This window comes from Cantharellus anzutake, assembly GCF_015039405.1.
Source record: "Cantharellus anzutake strain C23 chromosome Unknown EI90scaffold_18, whole genome shotgun sequence".
In the NCBI taxonomy this organism is placed as follows: domain Eukaryota; kingdom Fungi; phylum Basidiomycota; class Agaricomycetes; order Cantharellales; family Hydnaceae; genus Cantharellus; species Cantharellus anzutake.
Window position 1 is genome coordinate 199785 of NW_024066968.1, and position 19287 is coordinate 219071.

The 19287-nt window shown below is 49.3% G+C and overlaps 6 protein-coding genes across 6 annotated transcripts; 3 read left to right on the forward strand and 3 right to left on the reverse strand.

The window, feature by feature from the left end:
• Positions 1-2429: 2429 nt before the first annotated feature.
• Positions 2430-4078, reverse strand: EI90DRAFT_3052771 (uncharacterized protein). Its single transcript, XM_039059978.1, has 4 exons — positions 3910-4078; positions 2742-3838; positions 2604-2687; positions 2430-2549 (listed from the first exon to the last, which is right to left on the reverse strand). Exons 2-4 carry the CDS (start codon positions 3577-3579, stop codon positions 2545-2547), a joined length of 927 nt encoding a protein of 308 aa, XP_038917194.1. The 5' UTR covers positions 3580-3838; positions 3910-4078; the 3' UTR covers positions 2430-2544.
• A 1374-nt stretch (positions 4079-5452) lies between these two features.
• Positions 5453-6188, forward strand: EI90DRAFT_3052773 (uncharacterized protein; the record flags this gene model as incomplete). Its single annotated transcript, XM_039059979.1, is given in 3 exon segments — positions 5453-5696; positions 5745-6088; positions 6107-6188. Coding segments are annotated over 2 exon segments (570 nt in total), but the record flags the coding sequence as incomplete, so codon positions are not given.
• Positions 6189-7292: 1104 nt separating this feature from the next.
• EI90DRAFT_2917191 (histone-fold-containing protein) lies at positions 7293-7679 on the forward strand (the record flags this gene model as incomplete). Its single annotated transcript, XM_039054607.1, has 2 exons — positions 7293-7449; positions 7522-7679. Coding segments are annotated over 2 exons (315 nt in total), but the record flags the coding sequence as incomplete, so codon positions are not given.
• A 502-nt stretch (positions 7680-8181) lies between these two features.
• EI90DRAFT_3145255 (FAD binding domain-containing protein) lies at positions 8182-10885 on the reverse strand (the record flags this gene model as incomplete). The annotated part of the gene is made up of 11 exons (XM_039065252.1): positions 8182-8291; positions 8353-8439; positions 8497-8645; positions 8704-8946; positions 9016-9359; positions 9420-9499; positions 9532-9834; positions 9887-9949; positions 10000-10281; positions 10382-10678; positions 10744-10885. 11 exons carry the CDS (start codon positions 10883-10885, stop codon positions 8182-8184), a joined length of 2100 nt encoding a protein of 699 aa, XP_038917197.1.
• A 2915-nt stretch (positions 10886-13800) lies between these two features.
• EI90DRAFT_3145256 (inorganic pyrophosphatase) lies at positions 13801-16063 on the reverse strand (the record flags this gene model as incomplete). The annotated part of the gene is made up of 7 exons (XM_039065253.1): positions 13801-13828; positions 14022-14135; positions 14216-14365; positions 14491-14597; positions 14645-14764; positions 14860-15113; positions 16024-16063. The coding sequence occupies 7 exons, from the start codon at positions 16061-16063 to the stop codon at positions 13801-13803; spliced, it is 813 nt and encodes a 270-aa protein (XP_038917198.1).
• Positions 16064-16839: 776 nt separating this feature from the next.
• EI90DRAFT_2917074 (FAD/NAD-P-binding domain-containing protein) lies at positions 16840-19252 on the forward strand (the record flags this gene model as incomplete). The annotated part of the gene is made up of 17 exons (XM_039054603.1): positions 16840-17039; positions 17094-17175; positions 17230-17253; positions 17309-17339; positions 17407-17432; positions 17488-17675; positions 17728-17798; positions 17856-17941; positions 18002-18100; positions 18159-18235; positions 18284-18327; positions 18466-18559; positions 18613-18754; positions 18816-18901; positions 18952-19008; positions 19068-19130; positions 19189-19252. 17 exons carry the CDS (start codon positions 16840-16842, stop codon positions 19250-19252), a joined length of 1434 nt encoding a protein of 477 aa, XP_038917199.1.
• Between the last annotated feature and the right edge of the window lie 35 nt (positions 19253-19287).

The window sequence follows — 19287 nt, forward strand, 5'->3', positions numbered from 1 at the left end:
CACCATTGGTGTCCCGGGCGGTCGGGGGACAGGTGTTCCGGTTCATCAGCTCCAAACGCTACATCGACATTCAACCAAGTCTTCATCGACGAAGAAGACAGCGCCAGGAAGCTCAAGAATGACGCTTCCCTTACTTCCGACGTGGTAGCATAAGAGGGGGAGCTGTGAAATGAATCGTTGAAGAGTGGAGCACCCGCTTGAGGCAGCATGTTTTCGACCAAACGTTCGAAAGTGGTGTTGGATCCTACTTCGCGCGTACTCAGAGTACATCGAAATGGTGGACCCCACTAGCTCCCCCTATGCTTTGCCCTCTAGCTCGGCCTGGGTTGGCTTGTTCCGAGGAATGAGAGGATCCTCAGCAACCTTAAGAGTGTAACATCTAGTTCTGGGTTGCCAACGAATAGATTCGAAGAGGTCCTGTGGAGAGCTACCTGACCTCCTTAATATTTCATTTGGCCTTAGCTCGAAACCATCAAACAGTTGCGTTGCCTCATTTGAAATGAAGTTGAGGACACGAGGATACAACGATCCTTCTGAAGGGTAAATCCGCTGACGGAACGAGCGTTTGAACCGGGTCAATCGACATAGCATGAGACAGAAGCGAAGGAACGCATGGTATTCGCTCTCGTTCAGTCCAATGGGTCTGCACATACACATCCGTTCGAGTAAATCTCGCCCGAATACCACCTCAACCAAATTGAACGGCTTGCGTCCTGCCTCCGACGTCGTTTGCGATATTTTGAACCGACCATACTCAAACAGGTCCTCCGAGTACATCCGCTTCCACAACTGCGTGTTCTCCTCAGGCGAAGTGTCTAAGCCTTGGGGAATGAGAGCGGCCGGGGCATGTGCCATGAGCGCACTGACAACCGTCTGGTTGAATCCCCTGGCGAAAACTTCACTAACAAATCCAAGTTCAAACACCCCGATGTATCCGGTTGGAGCATAATCGCATACAGGAAAATTCATGATCAACGTGCAAGGGAAGGTTGTCTGCAGATATTGTTTGACACGACGGCTGTTACGTGTGGTTTTGCATAGCAGGTTGAGGCAATGAGTCGACCCATCCCATCCGCTCACCCGCCGATTCACTGTCAAATCTCGAACTTTACGGTACGCCAGAACCCCCCTGTCCTTGACTGCCTCAAGGCCATCCTCCAGCTCAAGAGCTGCTCCCGAAAGGCGTATCGATGTACCATACCAGATATCAGTCATCGATCGAATAATTGGTGGTGTTGGTGGTGATGGGGCAATGGAGGTATCAACCAGAGGCGTTGTCTGCATCCATGTAGGAAGGGGCTCTTCGGGATGATAATATGAGATTGGGGTTGTGGTGAACGCCCTCATGAGGGGTGGAGTGCCCCAATAGGAAACGGCACCCGCACGTTCTTCCATCTACTACCCACCAGCCCACGGTTGTTGTGTGGACCCTCCTCGTACCTCAGGCCGAGCCAGATCCCGTTAAGATTCCATTTCATCTGGTTGGAGAAATCACTAAATCGGAGAGGCTGGTGAAGCGGGGCGAGAGCTAGAATGCACCTCTCGAGGAGAAATTGTTCCATCGTAGGGTCAAAGGCACCAGAGAAGATATGTTGCTGTGGACGGCTGCACGTCACCGTTTCAGTGACGACAAAATCAAATCCCACCACCAGCTCCGCTCGCGCATTGCCTTTCGGGGCAGTCGATTGGGCACGTCCGCGAATCTCGCGCTGTAAGGCTGCCTCACTGGCTGTGTCCGCCATGGGGGGGCATGACCTACAAACGGCGAAGCGCTTTTCGCCTAATTGAACCCTCCAATGAGGGATCCCCCAGCGTTCCAGCGTTGAGGCAAATGCTTTGGCAGTCAGACTCAGGGATGAGTCATGGACCTCAAGTTCAATGCCGTCAGAGGCATCAAAGATAGTGCCAGTGGCGAGTTCGTTGATTGGCCAGATCGGCAGTTCAGTACCACCCAGTATGGCGCTCGCATCGAGACAAACCATGAGACAATAGCGGATGATTGCTCGCAGCTCAGCTATGTGACGTTCGGCCTCGAGGACAGTTTCCTTATGGTAGTCTTCCGTTTCCGCCACCATGCGAGATAGGAAAAGTTGTTGGAAGTACTGCTGGGTCTCATATCTGATGAGGGTAGCAAACTCTTGGTGAGAAGGGAGAATCTCCGCATTGCAGAGACGCGAGACAATGCCTTGGGCGAGATTGAGAAGTTTCATCAGGTTAGACTCGCTTCCCATTATCTTTTCTCGCCATTCAACGGATGGCACCCAGTTTGCGTCGTCAGTCACAGGCAGCAAGTCGATGTTAATTATCGGCGCTCGTTGGTAAGTAAAGGGTGGCCTTTGCTCGATGAGCGCAAGATGCAAGCGAAGGGGATCAAAGCTCACGGGCCGCCTGGTGAAATCCAAGTTATCACGACGGGGAACCTTAAGCATGCTGGGTTTACGTCCCGCCTTGATGCCAACCCAGGAAGCATAAGTGCCGTTGTACGAACAGGTCTGGTGCGTATTGACGGCGATCACGCGGACTGGCGCTTGGCGGTACGCCAGTTTAGGCTGATCTGGCAATAAGATGACATATTATGCACGTAAAAAGGAACCAATGCTCACTCGATACCTCGTTTCTCCACCTATTGACGAGCACTTCGGCTTCCAAAGTCGGAGCGAGGGGCTGGACAGCTCGGATCGGGGCACCTGGAAAGTAGTATTAGAAGATAAATACAGCAACCGGAATGATTCCAACGTCACCTTGGATAATTGCGATTTCGCTTGCCCAGTTTGGCTCAGTGTCCTCCGTGCCGCACAGCTGTTGGACAGTGAAACAGCGGTGAAAGTCGGGCAAGGGGATGATTGATCGTGGAGTGGGATCGAATGCAGGCTGCAACGGTACCGGCGTGGGATAGGGATGGAATCGGGAAGAAGTGGTTGAATGCTTTGGCTGACTTTTCTGCTCATCAGAAAGACTAGGACGCGATGGCAAGGTGGAAGATGGAGGGCAACGAAGTTCTGGTATCGACCTAACGGGTATCGACTCGACAGAAGGCGGACAATGACGGAAGGTGCCTTGGGAGCTGGGTCGACCTATAGCTCCAAACCCACTCGAGGGGGCACTAGGCAGTATGCCGCGTGAGTCCTGGGAATAATGGCCTGAGCAATCCCCACCCGATCGACGTGCATGCTCATAGTCCCATGATGGGCTTCCGGGTAAACGATGAGAGGCGTCATACCGCATCCGAAGTGGTCGGTTCCGGTGATCGAACGAACTTGGAGACTTACTGTTAGGGGATGACGAGCGGCAGCGGGAGTAGGGAGACATTCGATATGGAGAACGTCCACCCCGCGGATGGCGCCGAGGTGCTGAGTGGGCTGGCCGTGAAAATGTTTGCGGCTCAGGCTCAGGACGGCCAGTGGTGATCGTATAGTCGGAGAACGCGGAGGATGATACGTTGTGGCAACCGCCATTGGCTAAGAATGATGTATTGCTTTGAGCTGGACGCCCTCCCACATGAGCGCCCCCGTTTTCTTTATCGGGCAGGGGGAGCTCTTGTGGGTGACCACGGAACATAGAAGTCTGGCCCCTGAACATGGAAGAGAAGGGTAATCAAACGAGCGAAATGATGAGTCCAGCGAGGCTTGCGTGCAGAGTTAGCGGCCCTCTAGGCGTTCTCCTTCACCAAATGAAGGGGGAGGCACAACCACAAGCAAATCCACCCTGGGGGTGACTCTACGCCACCAGAGCGGCACACACTAATTGCCTTGTACGGCCTTACGACCCCCGTATCAGCAGCGAACCACAATGGAACACCGCTGTTCAGAGAGGGCAACAGCGAGGGTAGGTGACTGTCGGCTCAACATTGAAAGCGTAACAAATAAGCCAGCCTGGTCATAGCCAAATAAACATTGATGCTACTCGCCTAAGGTTACCTCTTCCACGCTCGGCTGTCGCGATTCCTGCTCCGCTATGTTTGGAGGATAGCCGTAAGACGATGCTTCTACAGACTCCTTCCCAGTCGCTCACATGATTTCTCCGAGGTTTAGCCGCAACTTACGTTGCCCTCCGAAATCTGTCGAGCGACTGGTACAACTTGCAACACGTGATGTTCCCACGCTAAGTTGTAATGAGTTGTACATAGGTTACGGAATATAATTTGTAGTATTTACGCATGCGGTCACTGCACCCAACCCAACCCGTGGAGACTAAGGGAGCACATCCAAGGTTGTGAAGTCAATATCCGGGGGTGCGCGAAGTTTAACAGTTTATATATTACTTAGTTACGAGTCACTTGTTTGTGCCCGGTGGCATAAGTGGTATGGCGTTAGCTGAGGCTATGCAGTCTTTTTAAGTGGCACATGTTCAATTCTCACTTAGGCAAACTTTTTTTGGGCCCTCCCATGGAATAATTGTTTGAAATGGTTGTTTTCTGTACACTAAGGAATGGAGGGTATGAAAAAAAAAAGTTTGCCTAAGTGAGAATTGAACATGTGCCACTTAAAAAGACTGCATAGCCTCAGCTAACGCCATACCACTTATGCCACCGGGCACAAACAAGTGACTCGTAACTAAGTAATATATAAACTGTTAAACTTCGCGCACCCCCGGATATTGACTTCACAACCTTGGATGTGCTCCCTTAGTCTCCACGGGTTGGGTTGGGTGCAGTGACCGCATGCGTAAATACTACAAATTATATTCCGTAACCTGTGTACAACTCATTACAACTTAGCGTGGGAACATCACGTGTTGCAAGTTGTACCAGTCGCTCGACAGATTTCGGAGGGCAACGTAAGTTGCGGCTAAACCTCGGAGAAATCATGTGAGCGACTGGGAAGGAGTCTGATGCTTCTAGCGTTTGAATGAAAACGGAGTTGCAAGGTTGCTGTACTGTGGACTGTGGACACTGGACTGTGGACTGAGGTTCAATTCATTTACGACTGAAAATGCAGGGGTCGAAGCCAGGTCATTGAATTGAGACCCTGGCCCATAGAGAAGGATCACGTTCATCCATCCTTATTTTTGTTTACTTATGTATCGATTTGTTTATTGATGCCAAGTTTGCATCCGGACAGGCTCTGTTACAAAAATGGGGCCGGAGGCGCCCATTTTCGTCCGTTCTGAGCGCAGGAGAGAAGGGAGAGGAAGGGAGAGGGTTCATTAGAGGTTACAATGGTTTCACAGTTGGTGTAACATGTGGTTTAACAAATAGTTCACAAGTGGCAATTTTGGTGGTTAATAATTGGATAAACTCTAATTATTTACATATCATGTGATTTGGGTGTGTGCAGGGCCCATAAGAGTCTAAATTGGGAAATTTCCCATTTCCATAACAGGCTCGTACCCAGCCGTTCTGTTTATGCTTGTTTATCTTGTCAGAACGGCTGGTGGAAAACATTTTCCCACGGCAGCTATTTGTGCATATTGAATCGAACAAACAATACTCAACAAGAATATTATTGCGCAACTGATCTCACTGTCTGATATGATGAACCTCCACCAGTCCCCACTCCCTTTACCCTTTCAAGTGCCGAAGAGAGCGCGTGAGGCTGTGCTTAACTCCTTCGAAGCAAATGGTCTGATATTGTATGAATTTCTCGACGCTTGCCTTAGCGATGATCTGCGTCACAACCCCACAAATCTCCATAAAATCAAGGGGCCTCTCCCTACGCTTGTTGGTCTCATTATTGAAAGGGAAAGCCTCCAAAAGTGTCTCTAAATGCTCTACTCGCTGGGTCCTACCCTGTTCCTCGCTTCAGTGCTCCTTTACACTCGCCAACAACTCACGAATGAGCTCGATTGCCTAACAGACATAGCCTCTGGCTTCCATTTCTCAGCTTCATCAATGACACACAAGGAAGTTAAATTTCCGTCTGTTCAGCGGACAGCGAAGAAATTCTCCCATAAAGCTCCTACTTTGTGGCATTTTATTGGCTGTCTCCTTTCGGCGACATTTACCCCTGGGGAAATTGTTGAACTGGATAAATGGGAGGACATTGACGATTTGGAAAACGAAAATAATGACGATGATGATTGCTGGTTAGATTCTAGTGGCCTCCCACCTTCGTCTCAAAGGAGCCGATCCCGTAGTGAGAAGCGGCAGGTTGCACTCCTACTCATGGTAAGGATTCCAGTCTTATCTTACACCAAGTGCACTGAGTCCAGTTGCTTGCTGAGAGCCAAGGACAGTAAGTGGTGTTATGACTACTAGAATCCTTCCGCCATTATACAGCAATGGCAGTATATCAAAGTTTTGCCAGAGCTGTCAAGAGCAAATCCCTCCGATGGATCTGGGCAACAACTACTCTCAATTGGAAACCACGAAGAGTCTTCCCAAAGACGTCAGTGACATTTCTCCTTATTGTATCTTTCGTTGGCTCAGCATATGGGTGCGGATAGGATAGGGATGGAGTCGGTGGCCATGCCGTTCGCGAGTTTACATCGAAGTAGGTGTAAATAGTGATATACATTGAACCGACGTCGGTATAGTCACATGTAGCGCTTACATCATCCCGGATGCAATGTTTTCCACCAGTCGTTCCCCTGGAACGACTGGGTCCGAGTCTGGCATCCGGATGCCACAAGGACTCATGGACTCATATAAGGAACCCCAGTTGCACATGCGGAGAACCCGTAGAAACGAGAGAACACATACTTCTCGAATGTCCCAAGCACGAACACCACCGAAACTTGCTCCCAGACGATGAAGGTGAACTGATCCTTGCCGACCTCCTGGTGGACGAGAAAGGAATAGAGAGGGTAGCGGGATTTCTGTCAGCGAGTGGAGCATACGAGAAAGAGAGAAGGACAGAATAGACACACCCCGAGATATGACACCGCTGGAAGGCGGAACCCATCCCATTTTCGAAACCGACACCTAAAAACGGTCAACCCAACACGACAACTCAAAAGTGGAGCAGCATTTGGGCAACGCCTTATCAGAGAGATTAAGGACACCCGAATCGGACTTATTTCTTTATTTTCTCACCTTATTTTTGTGTATTTATCTCGACCCCTGCCCTTGGCGCTCTCACGAGCAGCCTACAGTTTGCAGGTTAAATATCCAGAATAAACAACAACAACAACTCATATAAGGAAAGCTCAATGGTCATTGACACCTCTCATCCACACTCTCTACGTTGCGTTTCATCACTTCAACCTATCTTTATCTTGTCTTAAACACCCCACATCGCATCACTTGACAATGTCTGGCCGTGGAAAGGGAGGCAAGGGTCTCGGAAAGTGAGTCCAATCTCCGGGCCTGAAGTGACCACATCGAGTCTCATTCTTAACCCCCCTTGCTCTCCAGGGGTGGTGCTAAGCGTCACCGAAAGATCCTTCGCGACAACATTCAAGGCATAACCAAGCCTGCCATTCGGCGCCTCGCCCGCCGTGGTGGTGTCAAGCGTATCAGTGGTCTGATTTACGAGGAGACGCGTGGTGTGCTCAAGATTTTCCTTGAGAGTGAGTCTTCGTCTAGCCGTGTTAGCTACCGCTCTTTGGATGCGTTAGATTTATTTCTTCATTTATTCGTAGACATTGTTCGCGACTCTGTTACATACACAGAACATGCGAAACGCAAGACTGTTACTGCCCTTGACGTCGTCTATGCTTTGAAACGATCGGGGAAGACACTGTATGGTTTTGGTGCTTACAGCAAGGTGCAAAACAAACGGCGCAACAGATTTGGATGAATGCTCGATCAGGTCATGTGATCGATCCTATTTAGGAAACTGCAAGCCGATCATCATTTATTTTCTGCCATTTGTGGATAGTCACATGACTATCACATGACCTGCACGGACATTCATCCAAATTGGGCGCGTCGATTTTTTTGCACCTTGCTGTAATTCCTTCTCGTAATGTTCATTCCAAACCTGTACAGAAGACTTAGTTCTGATATGCCTTCTGCAGTTCCTTGTATTTCTATCTGTTATCACTATGGATCAGCTACGTTAAGTTTTGCGCGTAGCGAGTCTAATCCTGGGACGTTGTGGGAACAATTGCGTGGTTGCATATTCGAACTTTCAAGACGTGGATCGGTGCTCCTGATGATGGATGGTTCGGTTTAATTCGAAGTAAATAGTACATGTTGCAGAAGAACTAATGTATATACAGGACCGGAGGCACATAGGCGGTTGTGTGCGAGGGTATGACCGTCGTGGTTCGCGTTGGCGCGAAATGAAGCTAGTGCCGTCATAGTCGTGGCTTCGGCTGCGTCTCATGGGTGGTCGGGAGGAGGATGGAGCCGAAGTATTTATCGATTGCAATGAAGCCTGCCTGAGTGATTGGTACAACGATACCGACTAAACGAAAACCCGTTTGATGTGAGCGGGGAATAATCAATCGTCAACGATAGAGACACACCATATCCGTCTGGACGGCAAATAACAATACCCCCGTCATTGTCGAGGCCATACTTGCGATGCACTCCACCAACCGTAGCATCTCCATCTTGTTTTGGCCAAAATGAGTATTGTGACGCACTGACGCAATGAAGCGACAACATACCGGCATCACCAATCTTATCGCCTCCTTGTTCCTCATCATCAGCGTACAACATCGAGTTCAGACCGGGGAAGTCCTTGAAATCCTCCAAATTGAATCGGAAGCGACTATTTCGAATGATAGTAAGGATATTGAACCACGGATTCAGCTCCCTATCATTAACCAGTAATTCAGCCCTTCGGTCAGTTCTGAGGGATCACGAAAACTCACTCGTAACCTGTGACACCCGTATTCATAGCAGCAGGCAGAACTCTCTTCGCACCCTTCGGCAATGCGGGCTTGAACCTCTGAACGAAGCTGTTCGGTTTGAGAAGGTACGTAGAGAAGGCCCGAAGTCTTCGCTTGCAGGAGTCAAATGCACCACCGAACACATAAAGGCGGAAAGCACCAGGTGCATCAAATTGGATCTCGTGAATGAGACGAACAGGCTGAAGATTCGACACCCGGGTGACGCTAGAGTGCAAAATACGGCCAGCCAAAGTGAGATAAGGTTCCTTTGAACCAAGGTTGAATAACACTTACAAAGCAGATAATAACCGTTCACCAGCACGCAGCTTCAGGTCTTTGATAAGTTCTAAACCAAACTTCGATAACTTGGCATTCGAAACCGTAAGTGGATCATCTGCATAAACAACCCCAACCCCTGAAGTGAAGTCCGCATTTCTCCGTTGAACGTGAAGGAAATAGTCCGCCAATTCTTCCGCAGATAATTTAGCCAATTCAGGCCGATTCTTTGGAATCTCGCCTGAGAAAATTGCAGCGTACTCTGCATCGAAATCAATAAGTTGTTTGCCTATTTTCCACCTTTCGGTGTGGTAGGTGGAGAGAAGATTTGGTTTAGCTAGCCCAGAAAGGACATGATGGAGCTATAAAAACGTCGAGAGTTAGATCTGGACCTCAAGAGATCACCATTCTTCGGATATTACCTTATAGCTGAGATTGTGAGCATCCATTAAAGCGGTGTTCATGCCTTGTCCAGCCTTCGGCGAGTGCGTGTGACATGCATCTGAGGGAAGAATTCACCATAATGAGAAACACAACATCCGAGAAAACGAGTGCCAACCGTACCTCCTGCCAAGAATATGCGGTTCTTATGTGAGTACGACGATACAAGTCGCTGCCCAATAGGATAAGCAGTCCACCATTCAACTTCTTCGAACTCTAGCTTGTACGGTGCAATGATTTTCTTATCTGCATCGATAATAGTCTTCATTGTCACTGAATCGCGGGCTGCATGGGCAAGGCTCTTGTCCTTGACTCCATCCACAACGTTTACTTGTGTGTATAGACGAACGATAGGCTTGCCTGAGGCGGAGTTTTCCCGTGGAAATATGTACATTGCTGCAGTGGTGGTTGAGCAAAAATTAGCTTCCTGTTATAGGAGGAGACTCGCCTCCGTTGTTCTTCGAGTGAATTGTAGCGATCTTGCGAAGATCCGGGAAGTCGCTTTTGACCACTAATGGACATAATTAAGCCAATTCAAGGCAAAAAATACTATGAACATACCAGCATCAATAGCACCCCAAAGAGTATCCACCCATTCTCCATCAAATTTGAATCCATGATGAACCTGAAGGAAATGTCGCACAGACGAACGACCACCATCACATCCAACCATATACTTGGCACGAACGCTCCGGTCAAATTGTTCCTTTGCATGTTGCAAAGTGATGTGAACTGGGTAATCTGAGTCACTCTCGACGATTTTAAACGACTTGAACGTCCATGGTCTTGTCGCATGCGCTCCGTGGGCTTCCATATCGCGGAGAAAGCCCTGTTCGATTAAACCTATTTTCCATCCAAGGTAGGAATAGGAGTATAGACGAAGAACGGGAAGAGGTGTCAAGCGCGTTTCCGCACCGGTGATTAAACCCCATCGGCAACATACCCTGTTGTAAGCCCAGAGTGCAATTATCCTCGATCTCCAAATGAGTAGGGAAAGACTGTACTCTTCGTGAACGTTCGATCCCTCTCCCGTCCTTAGTTGGATTCCAAAAACTTCGTTCGAAGCTTGCGCTCGAACGAGAGAACAAATCGTCACCGAGCGGTTGCATATTTTTGAGAACTTCGACTGTACGAGGCTGGATACCATCCGCACGACCTGCTTCTGTAGGCTGGATACGTTGGTCGATCGTTAAGACCTTGTGGCCTCCTAAACGAGCGAGAGCGGAGGACAGGAATAACCCTGAGCGAGAGAACATGGACATTAGCTAGTCATGACTAAACGGTATCGGAATGCAGAATACACACCTGCCGGACCGGCGCCTATGATAACGACATCGTACTCATCGCGCTCGATGGCAGACAAGGGTGCCGGAAACTCTCGATGGTTGACAAGGGTATGGAATTGTTCTTGCTCGACTGCAGGCTTCCTCGACGAAGGAGATGCCATGTTCTTGCGGAGGTTGGAAGTGGTCCCCAGCTATGGCTGGTGACCTTATATACTTTACCCTGTTCATGACCGCGAAAACAGATCTCACGAAAGCCTCAGCCCAAAAGGGCACAACCCGTGACTGGTCCCCGCATCCAACGGAGAGGCCAATTTCCGATGGTAAATATGTTCAAAGTGCTGTCAATCTTGTCTCTATTAAAGGCTTATCTTCTGTTGCTTCCTCTTACTACCCAGCCCGTGATCATAGGACGATTGACCGATGCTATGCGGCGTGCGGACCTTAATCGGCGGTGTATAGTACATAACACAACTCTTACGCAAGTTCGAGGGCAGGCATCTGTAGGCCGTAAGTCAAGGCTGGAACTCCCAAAGAGGATGGCACATGGTCGATCGCCAATACGGTGAAAATATTATCGCTAAAGCGAAATGAACAAGTTCGGCATCAGCTCGCGTGATCCCGATATAGATGAAAAGGGGGAGGACTGTAAGCTGAACGCTTACAAGGACCAACTACTGCCGCCTAAATGGATCAGTTAAAGTGGAGTCCTCGAGTCTGGCGGAAGCCTTGTGTACCTGGAACCATTCCCGGTAACACTTGCCGGAAAGCTAGGTCCGCACCATTGACAGCGTGTAGACATTAGCGGCAGTCAGATATTGCTTCCATCGAGAAGGAGTCTTGGCAAGCCTCTCGTTTGTACTCGTGCACCATTCCTCCTGTTCTCGGCTTCACCATTTTAGGTTCTCCTGTCGACCGAGTGACAAACCTCAAGTTTTGTGAATCCTACCAAATGGGAATCTAGGATCACGGTCCCACCTGAACTGTCATGGACCAAGTTGCGCGACATCGTTGACCCCGGATGTAAAAGCCTCGACGACGATGAGTTTCTTGTCGGTCCCGCCCTCACTATATAGTGCCATGACACAATCTGCTTTCCTGACTGCCGCTCGCCACTGACCCAAGCTAGATGGGAAGAGGGGATCTCACGCATGTCGAAAAAATCATTGTCGCACTTGGCTTCGATTGGTCACCGCGTGGGCGACTTCCCAGGTCGCAACAATGCGTATGCAATTCTGTTGGAGATCAGCCCCGACTATCATCTGGTCCGACCCCGGCCCCCTTGTGGCATAACCCTATGATTTCCTATAAATTCTCTGTTCGGAGACATCATGTGCAGTTCCGTTCCCATACGCTAGGGTATACTAGATGCAGACCTGTTACTGGCCCGTCCTCAGCACCGAGCCCAGACCAGGGAAGCTCATGAGGTCTTCCAGATCAAATTAGAAACGAGTTCCGGGCGCAGCCCAAGTTGAGCACTCGCTCAGTGACACGAGATACGACGTACCATGATTCCAATCATGAAGACCCATCTTGTGTGTGAGCGAATGCGTCAAGGATAGGGTGGCGACGGTTAATCTCGTGCCTCCATTAAATTTTAAATTGACCTCGATATCTGCTTTTCTCCCCCACCAACAGTGAACCGCAAGAACAGTCTATTCGACTCCCACAATTGCCGCCACAAACAAAGATTAGGCCCGCGGTCACGTTTTCCGGAGTTCGACAAGTCGTTGTGCGCCACGCTCATGCGGATGGAAGATGTTATCGCGGATTTAACAGGATGCTGCTATTGACGCGATTGAGCAAGCCCACGTACGCCTTACCCACTATGCGAAGCAACTCCTTGACGTGTCGAAGGAGAGTATATCGGTGCCCAATAGCCGGGTGGACATGAACATTGTGTCACTGCGTGAATAGTTCCTTGAGTGACCTCTCATCCTCATCCCGCCGTTTGTCCAGGGCGAATTGCGCAAGACCCCGGATCCACCTCTCCCGCTGATCCCGTCCCTGGTCCTGGTCCACATGCCCTTCAAGGCAACATTCGATGAGCAGAACGCGCAGGCCGGAAGCGGAAGGCGAATGACATAGACATTGTGTCCGAGTCTCCGGCGAAGCACCTGAAATCAGACAGCGGAGGTCTGTGTCTCCCGCCATGCCCAATGGAGCTGATCATCACGTCCCCGTCCCCCTTCTTAGCAGTGACTCGAGAGAGGTGCATCGTATTCTTGGCAGGCTCCTCGATGCGGGCGTCCCGATTGGTTGGCCCCGCCTCTAGCTGGAGGTGGTGGGCCGCCTCTCTGACACCATCCCGCCAGGCACCTCTCATCAAGTCCGTGGGCGTGGGATCGATTCCGTATGTTGAGTCCCTTTTCGCGTCTCGAGGCTCGTAGGCTGATATGCACCATCAGGGTCTGCGCCTAGGCGCGTGAGTTGAGCCGCTTGTCCAATTCAACACATCATGTACAACATCGTCGTCCATCTGCACAGCATGAACTCGACAAGTAATATCGATGTACTTTTCCGAAAAGACGACAATTTCATCATCAGGAAAGGCCCTAAGTTTATTCATCTACCCAACTGTGAGTGCAACCTTGCACCAAACGATGAGTGGTTTGGGGCACACGCCACTCGAATACGTTATTCTGCATGGTGGACGAGAATCAGGTTGTACATGTGCACGGAGTTGGGATTGGCATAGAATAAACGCAATGCTCGAACGTTGCACCTCTTCCTCGAAGCGTGTGTAGGATGGCCTTATTCCCGAATGCCCGTGGCGTAGAGCGTCTTAATATTCGCTTATAGATACTCTCTAGTTGAGACGCTCTGTACTATATGAACACGTTTTCGGCCCGTTGCATTTATCATCCCAATCGTTTGACATTTCATACGTGGGACGTTACGATTCAGATGATCAACGGATGACTTCTCAATCTCATGGTGCTGCACATGAGCGGCAAAAGACCTTTAGTTTCCATTCATATACCAACCAGAATACAGTACACAATATCGACTCTTGCGGAAGTTCGCAGCTTGGGCTTCGACCTGAGGCCTTGGCTAGCACTCTCGATCCATCCGGCGTCTATATTTGAGCAGAGGAGATATGGAACCTGAGAAGAGGGTGGCACACAGACAATGAAAGCGAGATGAGCGAAGCTATTCGCGAAGGCAGTTTCCAGCTCACCATTTAGAAACTGCAATATCGTAAAAATAAAATTGATAAAGTTTACCGTCAGCTCGAACGATACCGACAGAGATGAAAAGATACAGGGTAAGGCAAAGTCGATTTTTGCCCCCCTAAACTCACTTGAAGGATCAATTGGAGCTGGAGGCTTCCTCGAGTCTGGTGGAAGCTCTACGTAGTTGGGATCATTCCTAGTAACTCTTCCAAGAGAGTTTTCAACGGTAACGTTTGCACTGTGAACGGCACGCAAGCGACACAATGCCGGTCAGAGAACAGCATCACAGGGAGGTATTGGATGTCAGATCTCGCTTACATTGAGATTTCGTAGGAAGGAGTTTTAGCAAGGCTTTCGTTTGAGACGAGGCGTCTCCAAGCTTCGTGACACTCGTGCACTATTTCCGTAGCGTACTTCTTGTTCTTGGCTTCGCCGAGAAGGCGAATGCATTTTCGGGTTTCCCGTCGGCTAGATGGCAGAAGTTGGTTCGGAACCTCAGAAAAATCAAGAGAACGTACGGATTTTGTAAATCCTACCGAAGGGGAAACGTGATCAATGACTCGGAGTCGCCGTGTCCAGAATCACGATCTCACCTGAACCACTCATTGGTGGCACGAATCAAACCAGGCAAGTTGCGCTCAACATCTTCGATGTCGTTAAGTTTGGACGCAAGAGGATCATTTATGTCAACGACGATGACCTTCCAGTCGTCTCGCCCTCGTCGAGTAAGGCCATGATGCCAAGAACCTTGACCTGCTTGACCTGACCGACATACCCAACCTGTTCACCGATCTCACATACATCCAGGGGATCGTTGTCGCCCTTAGCCTTAGTCTCTGCATGTGTCGTATTGGGATCTTCCCAAGTCTATCGCGTCAGAGCAAGTGCAGGTGAAGACAACGTAAATACGAGGCTGGTAAGTATAGGGACGAGGGCGCGATCGGTTGGGAGGGGGGGCATACCTGAGGGAATGCACCATAATTCCATATGTAGCCATGGTGAGGGAAACAGTTCCTGACAAAGCGAAGTTTGCCTTTCTTGATATCCTGTTTGATGGGATTGAAGAATTCCTCCTTCGAAATTTCCATCTTTGCATTCGTCCAACGAGGCACTTCAACGATCATGTTGAGAATCCCATTACTCTGATCCACGAAGAGTGGAATATCGTGGAAGGGTGAGACGACGTTGCCGTTGTGCTCGATGAACACGCGGTGAGCTATATCAACGGGAGATCGGATTACGGGAGTGAGTTCCAACTGAGTTGTGAGGTGCAGCACACGTACCCAAAGTATTTGGGGCGTCGATGAGTCGGGTAGTGTAGGCTGTGAGACACGTTAAGGCAATACTTCAAGTATTCATAGATGGCGCTGGCCAGCGGGGTATGGGCACTCACGGGACGAAGCCATGGATGGTGTCGATGCCGAGTTGATTATGGCTGAGTGTTGTTGTAGTCGTCTCGCAGCTCGATCAGCACTTGATCGAGTTGCTTCAACGAAGGGTGGTAACGCTCCATTTCCCGAATTCTCCATTCGGCCCACGGAAACAAGAAATCTCCGGTCACGTGGAAGGGCGAGATTTTGGCCATGTCTCGGGAAAACGAGCGAATGGCTGGCATGGATAGTTTTGGATTCATTAAGATTTAAGGCCAAGATGTGTGCTAAGATATATGCAGCAAGGCGAAATACGATGTCGCAGTTGATGAAAAGGAGTCGGAGATGTTTGTGCGTGGGAAACAAAGGTCCAAATAAATCTCAGAACTTTCGGGCTGGTTTTTTTGGAGTCTTGTCAAGAATCAATGCTTCTGATAGCCATAGATGATACCGAAAGTGACAGTGATCTAAGGGATCCCGTGTATTTGATCTGGGTGCATTTCATGTTCGGTGAATTCTCCCGCCCGATTATCATCATTGGGTGTTGTTTTGGAGGCTCTCTGCTCCGCCTCTGACTCTCCTTTGGGCCCCTAGTAGCTATGTTTGCGGTTCGATACCGATGGCCATGTGGGTTTCAGATGATATCAGACGCTTCGCGGTTTAAGCAGCGAATCCTCGTCGCTTTAGCATCCCCAGAAAACGTGCTGCAGGGAAGTATCTACGACCGATCTGACGTAGGATTCTGTCGTAATGCACGTAGCACGTATGTAATTTTTGGCGTGGATGGTCCAAGCATGACTCTGCGCGAATTCATGCAAATACCGCCCTCGTGGTGGGGACGAATTGATTGTTGAACATAGAAAAACCCGTTCCTTCAAACTCAGGAGCTCTTCGGGGACTCTTAGCCACTCAGGCTATGAACGTCACTGGCGAAGAACTGAGCGCTGCCTCGTCATCGAAGGGCAGTTTCTTTTTCCACGCCTTCCAGTGAACATTGATGCCGGCCTGCTGCGATGCCTGTCATTAAATCCCTCAAAAACCACAAAGTCGTAGGTCTTTCGGTGATGTGAGGTAGGTTGTCAATGATAAGACGTTAAGGGAATACTATCATTCACATCTTTTACATTGTTATGTTTAGCGAAAAATGCTGGAAAGCAGCGAGTGTCCTACTCAGTATTCCTCCATGTCCGTCGCTGCTTTCTACTTTAGTAGAGGCTGCCAGTGGGATCCTGCCTATCGCTGCTTCGCCATCACTCTTCCTTTTACATGGGTTGTAAAATTCACATTGACGCGTATTTGCCAAGATTCGCAGGCTCTATCGTCTTACTATTAATCTTGCTGTCCCAGCGCTGGCATGTTTTTATTCGGTCCCAGCCCCGTTGAGCGAGTCATTGTTGGAGGCAATGACCACGCATACCAGGGAAGGAACGGAGGGATCTCGCGTCGGTGCGGGACGGGTGGCGATTACCGGTATCCGGGTAAGAGTTAAACTTCCCCGAATACACTTACGTGTGACATCACAAACCTTCATAGACTTGCTCTTGAACTCACAACTAGGCTGAAATTTTCTTCATGTTCTGTCATCTCGTCAAGCAGGGAGGTCACAAGCACATTCGTGCCCTGGGCCCACTTTCGAGTGGGTCTCTTCGTACATTTTGCACCTCATATTCGACGAGTGCAAAAGAGAGGGTGGTCATTCTGGGTTCGGGTTGGGGTGGCTTTAACGTCCTCAAACGGATCGACAAGCAGAAATATGATGTCGCCATGATTAGGTGGGCTGCACAACGGTTAGAGTTACGATAAATTAATGGAAATTACCGTTTCAGTCCGAGCTCGTATTTCAACATGACGCCCTTGCTTGCTGAGACCGCCGTCGGAACTCTCGAGTTTAGGGCTGCAATCGAGTCTGTAAGTATCTATGCCTTTGACCACCGACTGCCTAGCTGATGGCACGGCTTCCAGCTGCGAAATTATTCTCCAGCAGCTGTATGTTTATCTCTCACTCCCAGCCACTTCCAAGGTGCTTACATTACTGCGTCAGACTATACATGAAGCTTGGGCTGACAAAATCGGTTGGTCTCACTGGCTAACCGACCTAATTCTTTGCGCTGAATGCTAGAATCCAAATCCTTACATTAGACCTGGAGAATAAGATCGTGCATTGTGTGCGCTAATCCTTCATTCAGTTTCCTTGAATATGTTTGTGTTCATCCCTTTTAGACACCAAGCACACCTCCCTACGGTGTTGTCCTCTCTCGACACTCACTCACCTCCCCTAATGCCTCAGCCCCTGGTGCGCCGACCGCACCCCAAGGTCAAAACCCTTCTTATGGAACACCATACCAAGTTCGATACGACAAACTGGTCATTGCTGTTGGGGCATACAGTCAAACGTTTAATATCCCTGGGTAGGCCCACCCCATATTTCCCCTCTATCAAAACTTGTCATGGTTTCTTCAGTGTCAAGGAATATGTACATTTCTTAAAGAATGTCCGTGATGCTCGGGCTATACGGATGCGGATCCTTGAATGTAGGAAGTCCCGAAGCCGTGACATTTCTAGATGCACTTGCTAATTAAAGATTGCAGGTTTCACACAAGCTTCACAGCCCAACTGCACAGAAGCGGAAAAGCAGAAGCTAATGAACTTCGTCATTGTTGGAGGTGGCCCGACTGTGGGGACTGTCATTTCATTCGTCTGGGCCACTATTGTTCATGATGACCGCCTTTCATAGGGTGTTGAGTTCGCCGCGGAACTCCACGATCTGTGCCAAACGGACATGAGGGCTCATTTCCCTCAACTCATCTCGTACGTCAGGATCACAGTGTATGAGGTTCGTCTGACTTCAGGGTGCACCGCTTTTATAAAGGAGTAATGTTTCGATGGTGTAGACAAGTGATAAAATTTTGGGAACGTTCGACGAGTCATTGTCGAGATATGCAACAGAGAAGTTCAAGTCAGACGGAATGTGAGCATCTTTTTCGATGTCGCCTCCCCATCTTCTATGTTACCTCAGCGAGGTAAAGAGCAAGCATGGGGTGGAGGAAGTGAAGCCTGTAGGTCGTGTGTCTCCACTTGCTCATCATTAATTCAGCATCTCGCGTAGTTCACGTTGAAAGTTTCCGGCGAAGGATGGGGTATGTGACAGCTCATTCGCCATATATTTCTTCATTGCCTGACGGGATCATGGATCTACAGTACCGTTCGGTTTATGCGTGTGGAGCACCGGGCTGGCAGCCAATCCGCTTATATCGTCCCTCACTGAGCTTAGGAAAGACAAACGCACTGGATCGTAAGCATGAAACATTGATGTTGCTAGAATCTAGTCATTCATTGCCGGAATAGGCTGATAACTGATAAGAAGTTGCGTGTTGTGGATGACAAAACGGGAAAATCACTCGCACATGTGTGGGCCATTGGAGATGCGAGTGTAATCGAGGACGACCCATTGCCCGCTACAGCTCAAGTTGCAAGTCAGAAAGCCATGGTACGCCTCACAACCCTCTTCTATTTCTGTAGTAATCATTCGAAGTGGTGCCCCTTGATAGTACCTCGTCAAGTGCTTGAATAAGGGCAAACAAGCAGATGGTTTCAAGTTCCATTTTCGAGGAAGTTTGGCATATGTTGGAGACTGGTATGTTGTCCTCTGTTCATGTGGTTTCACCGTTAAGTATATTGCGCTAGGAAAGCGGTTTACGATCGAAGTACCGCTGAATCGGGACCTCAAACTAAAGCCAAAGGGTAATGATCTAATTTTAGTGTTCGGGCCAACATTTTTAATCCCAGAAACCTCCTGTCAGACGAATAGCATGGTTACTATGGCGATCCGCCTACTTCTCTATGGCCATGAGCCCTCGAAACATGTAAGGCTTGTCCACTTTTGCTGTGGTCATCGCTTAACGGAGGCGTCATTTCAACTAGGCTTAACATCCCTTGGTATTGGTTTACAAATTGGATCTTTGGACGAGATCTTGCTCGCTTCTAAGTGCGGGACACCTGATGCGCGTCAGTAACGATTTC

What these genes read in the sequence shown, in the direction of transcription:
- EI90DRAFT_3052771 (XM_039059978.1), bottom strand. Translation starts at nt 3,579, where the DNA reads ATGTTCAGGGGCCAGACTTCTATGTTCCGTGGTCACCCACAAGAGCTC. An exon ending in CGAAATCGCAATTATCCAAG is followed by an intron (nt 2,688 to 2,741) that starts GTGACGTTGGAA and finishes ACTACTTTCCAG; the next exon opens with GTGCCCCGATCCGAGCTGTC.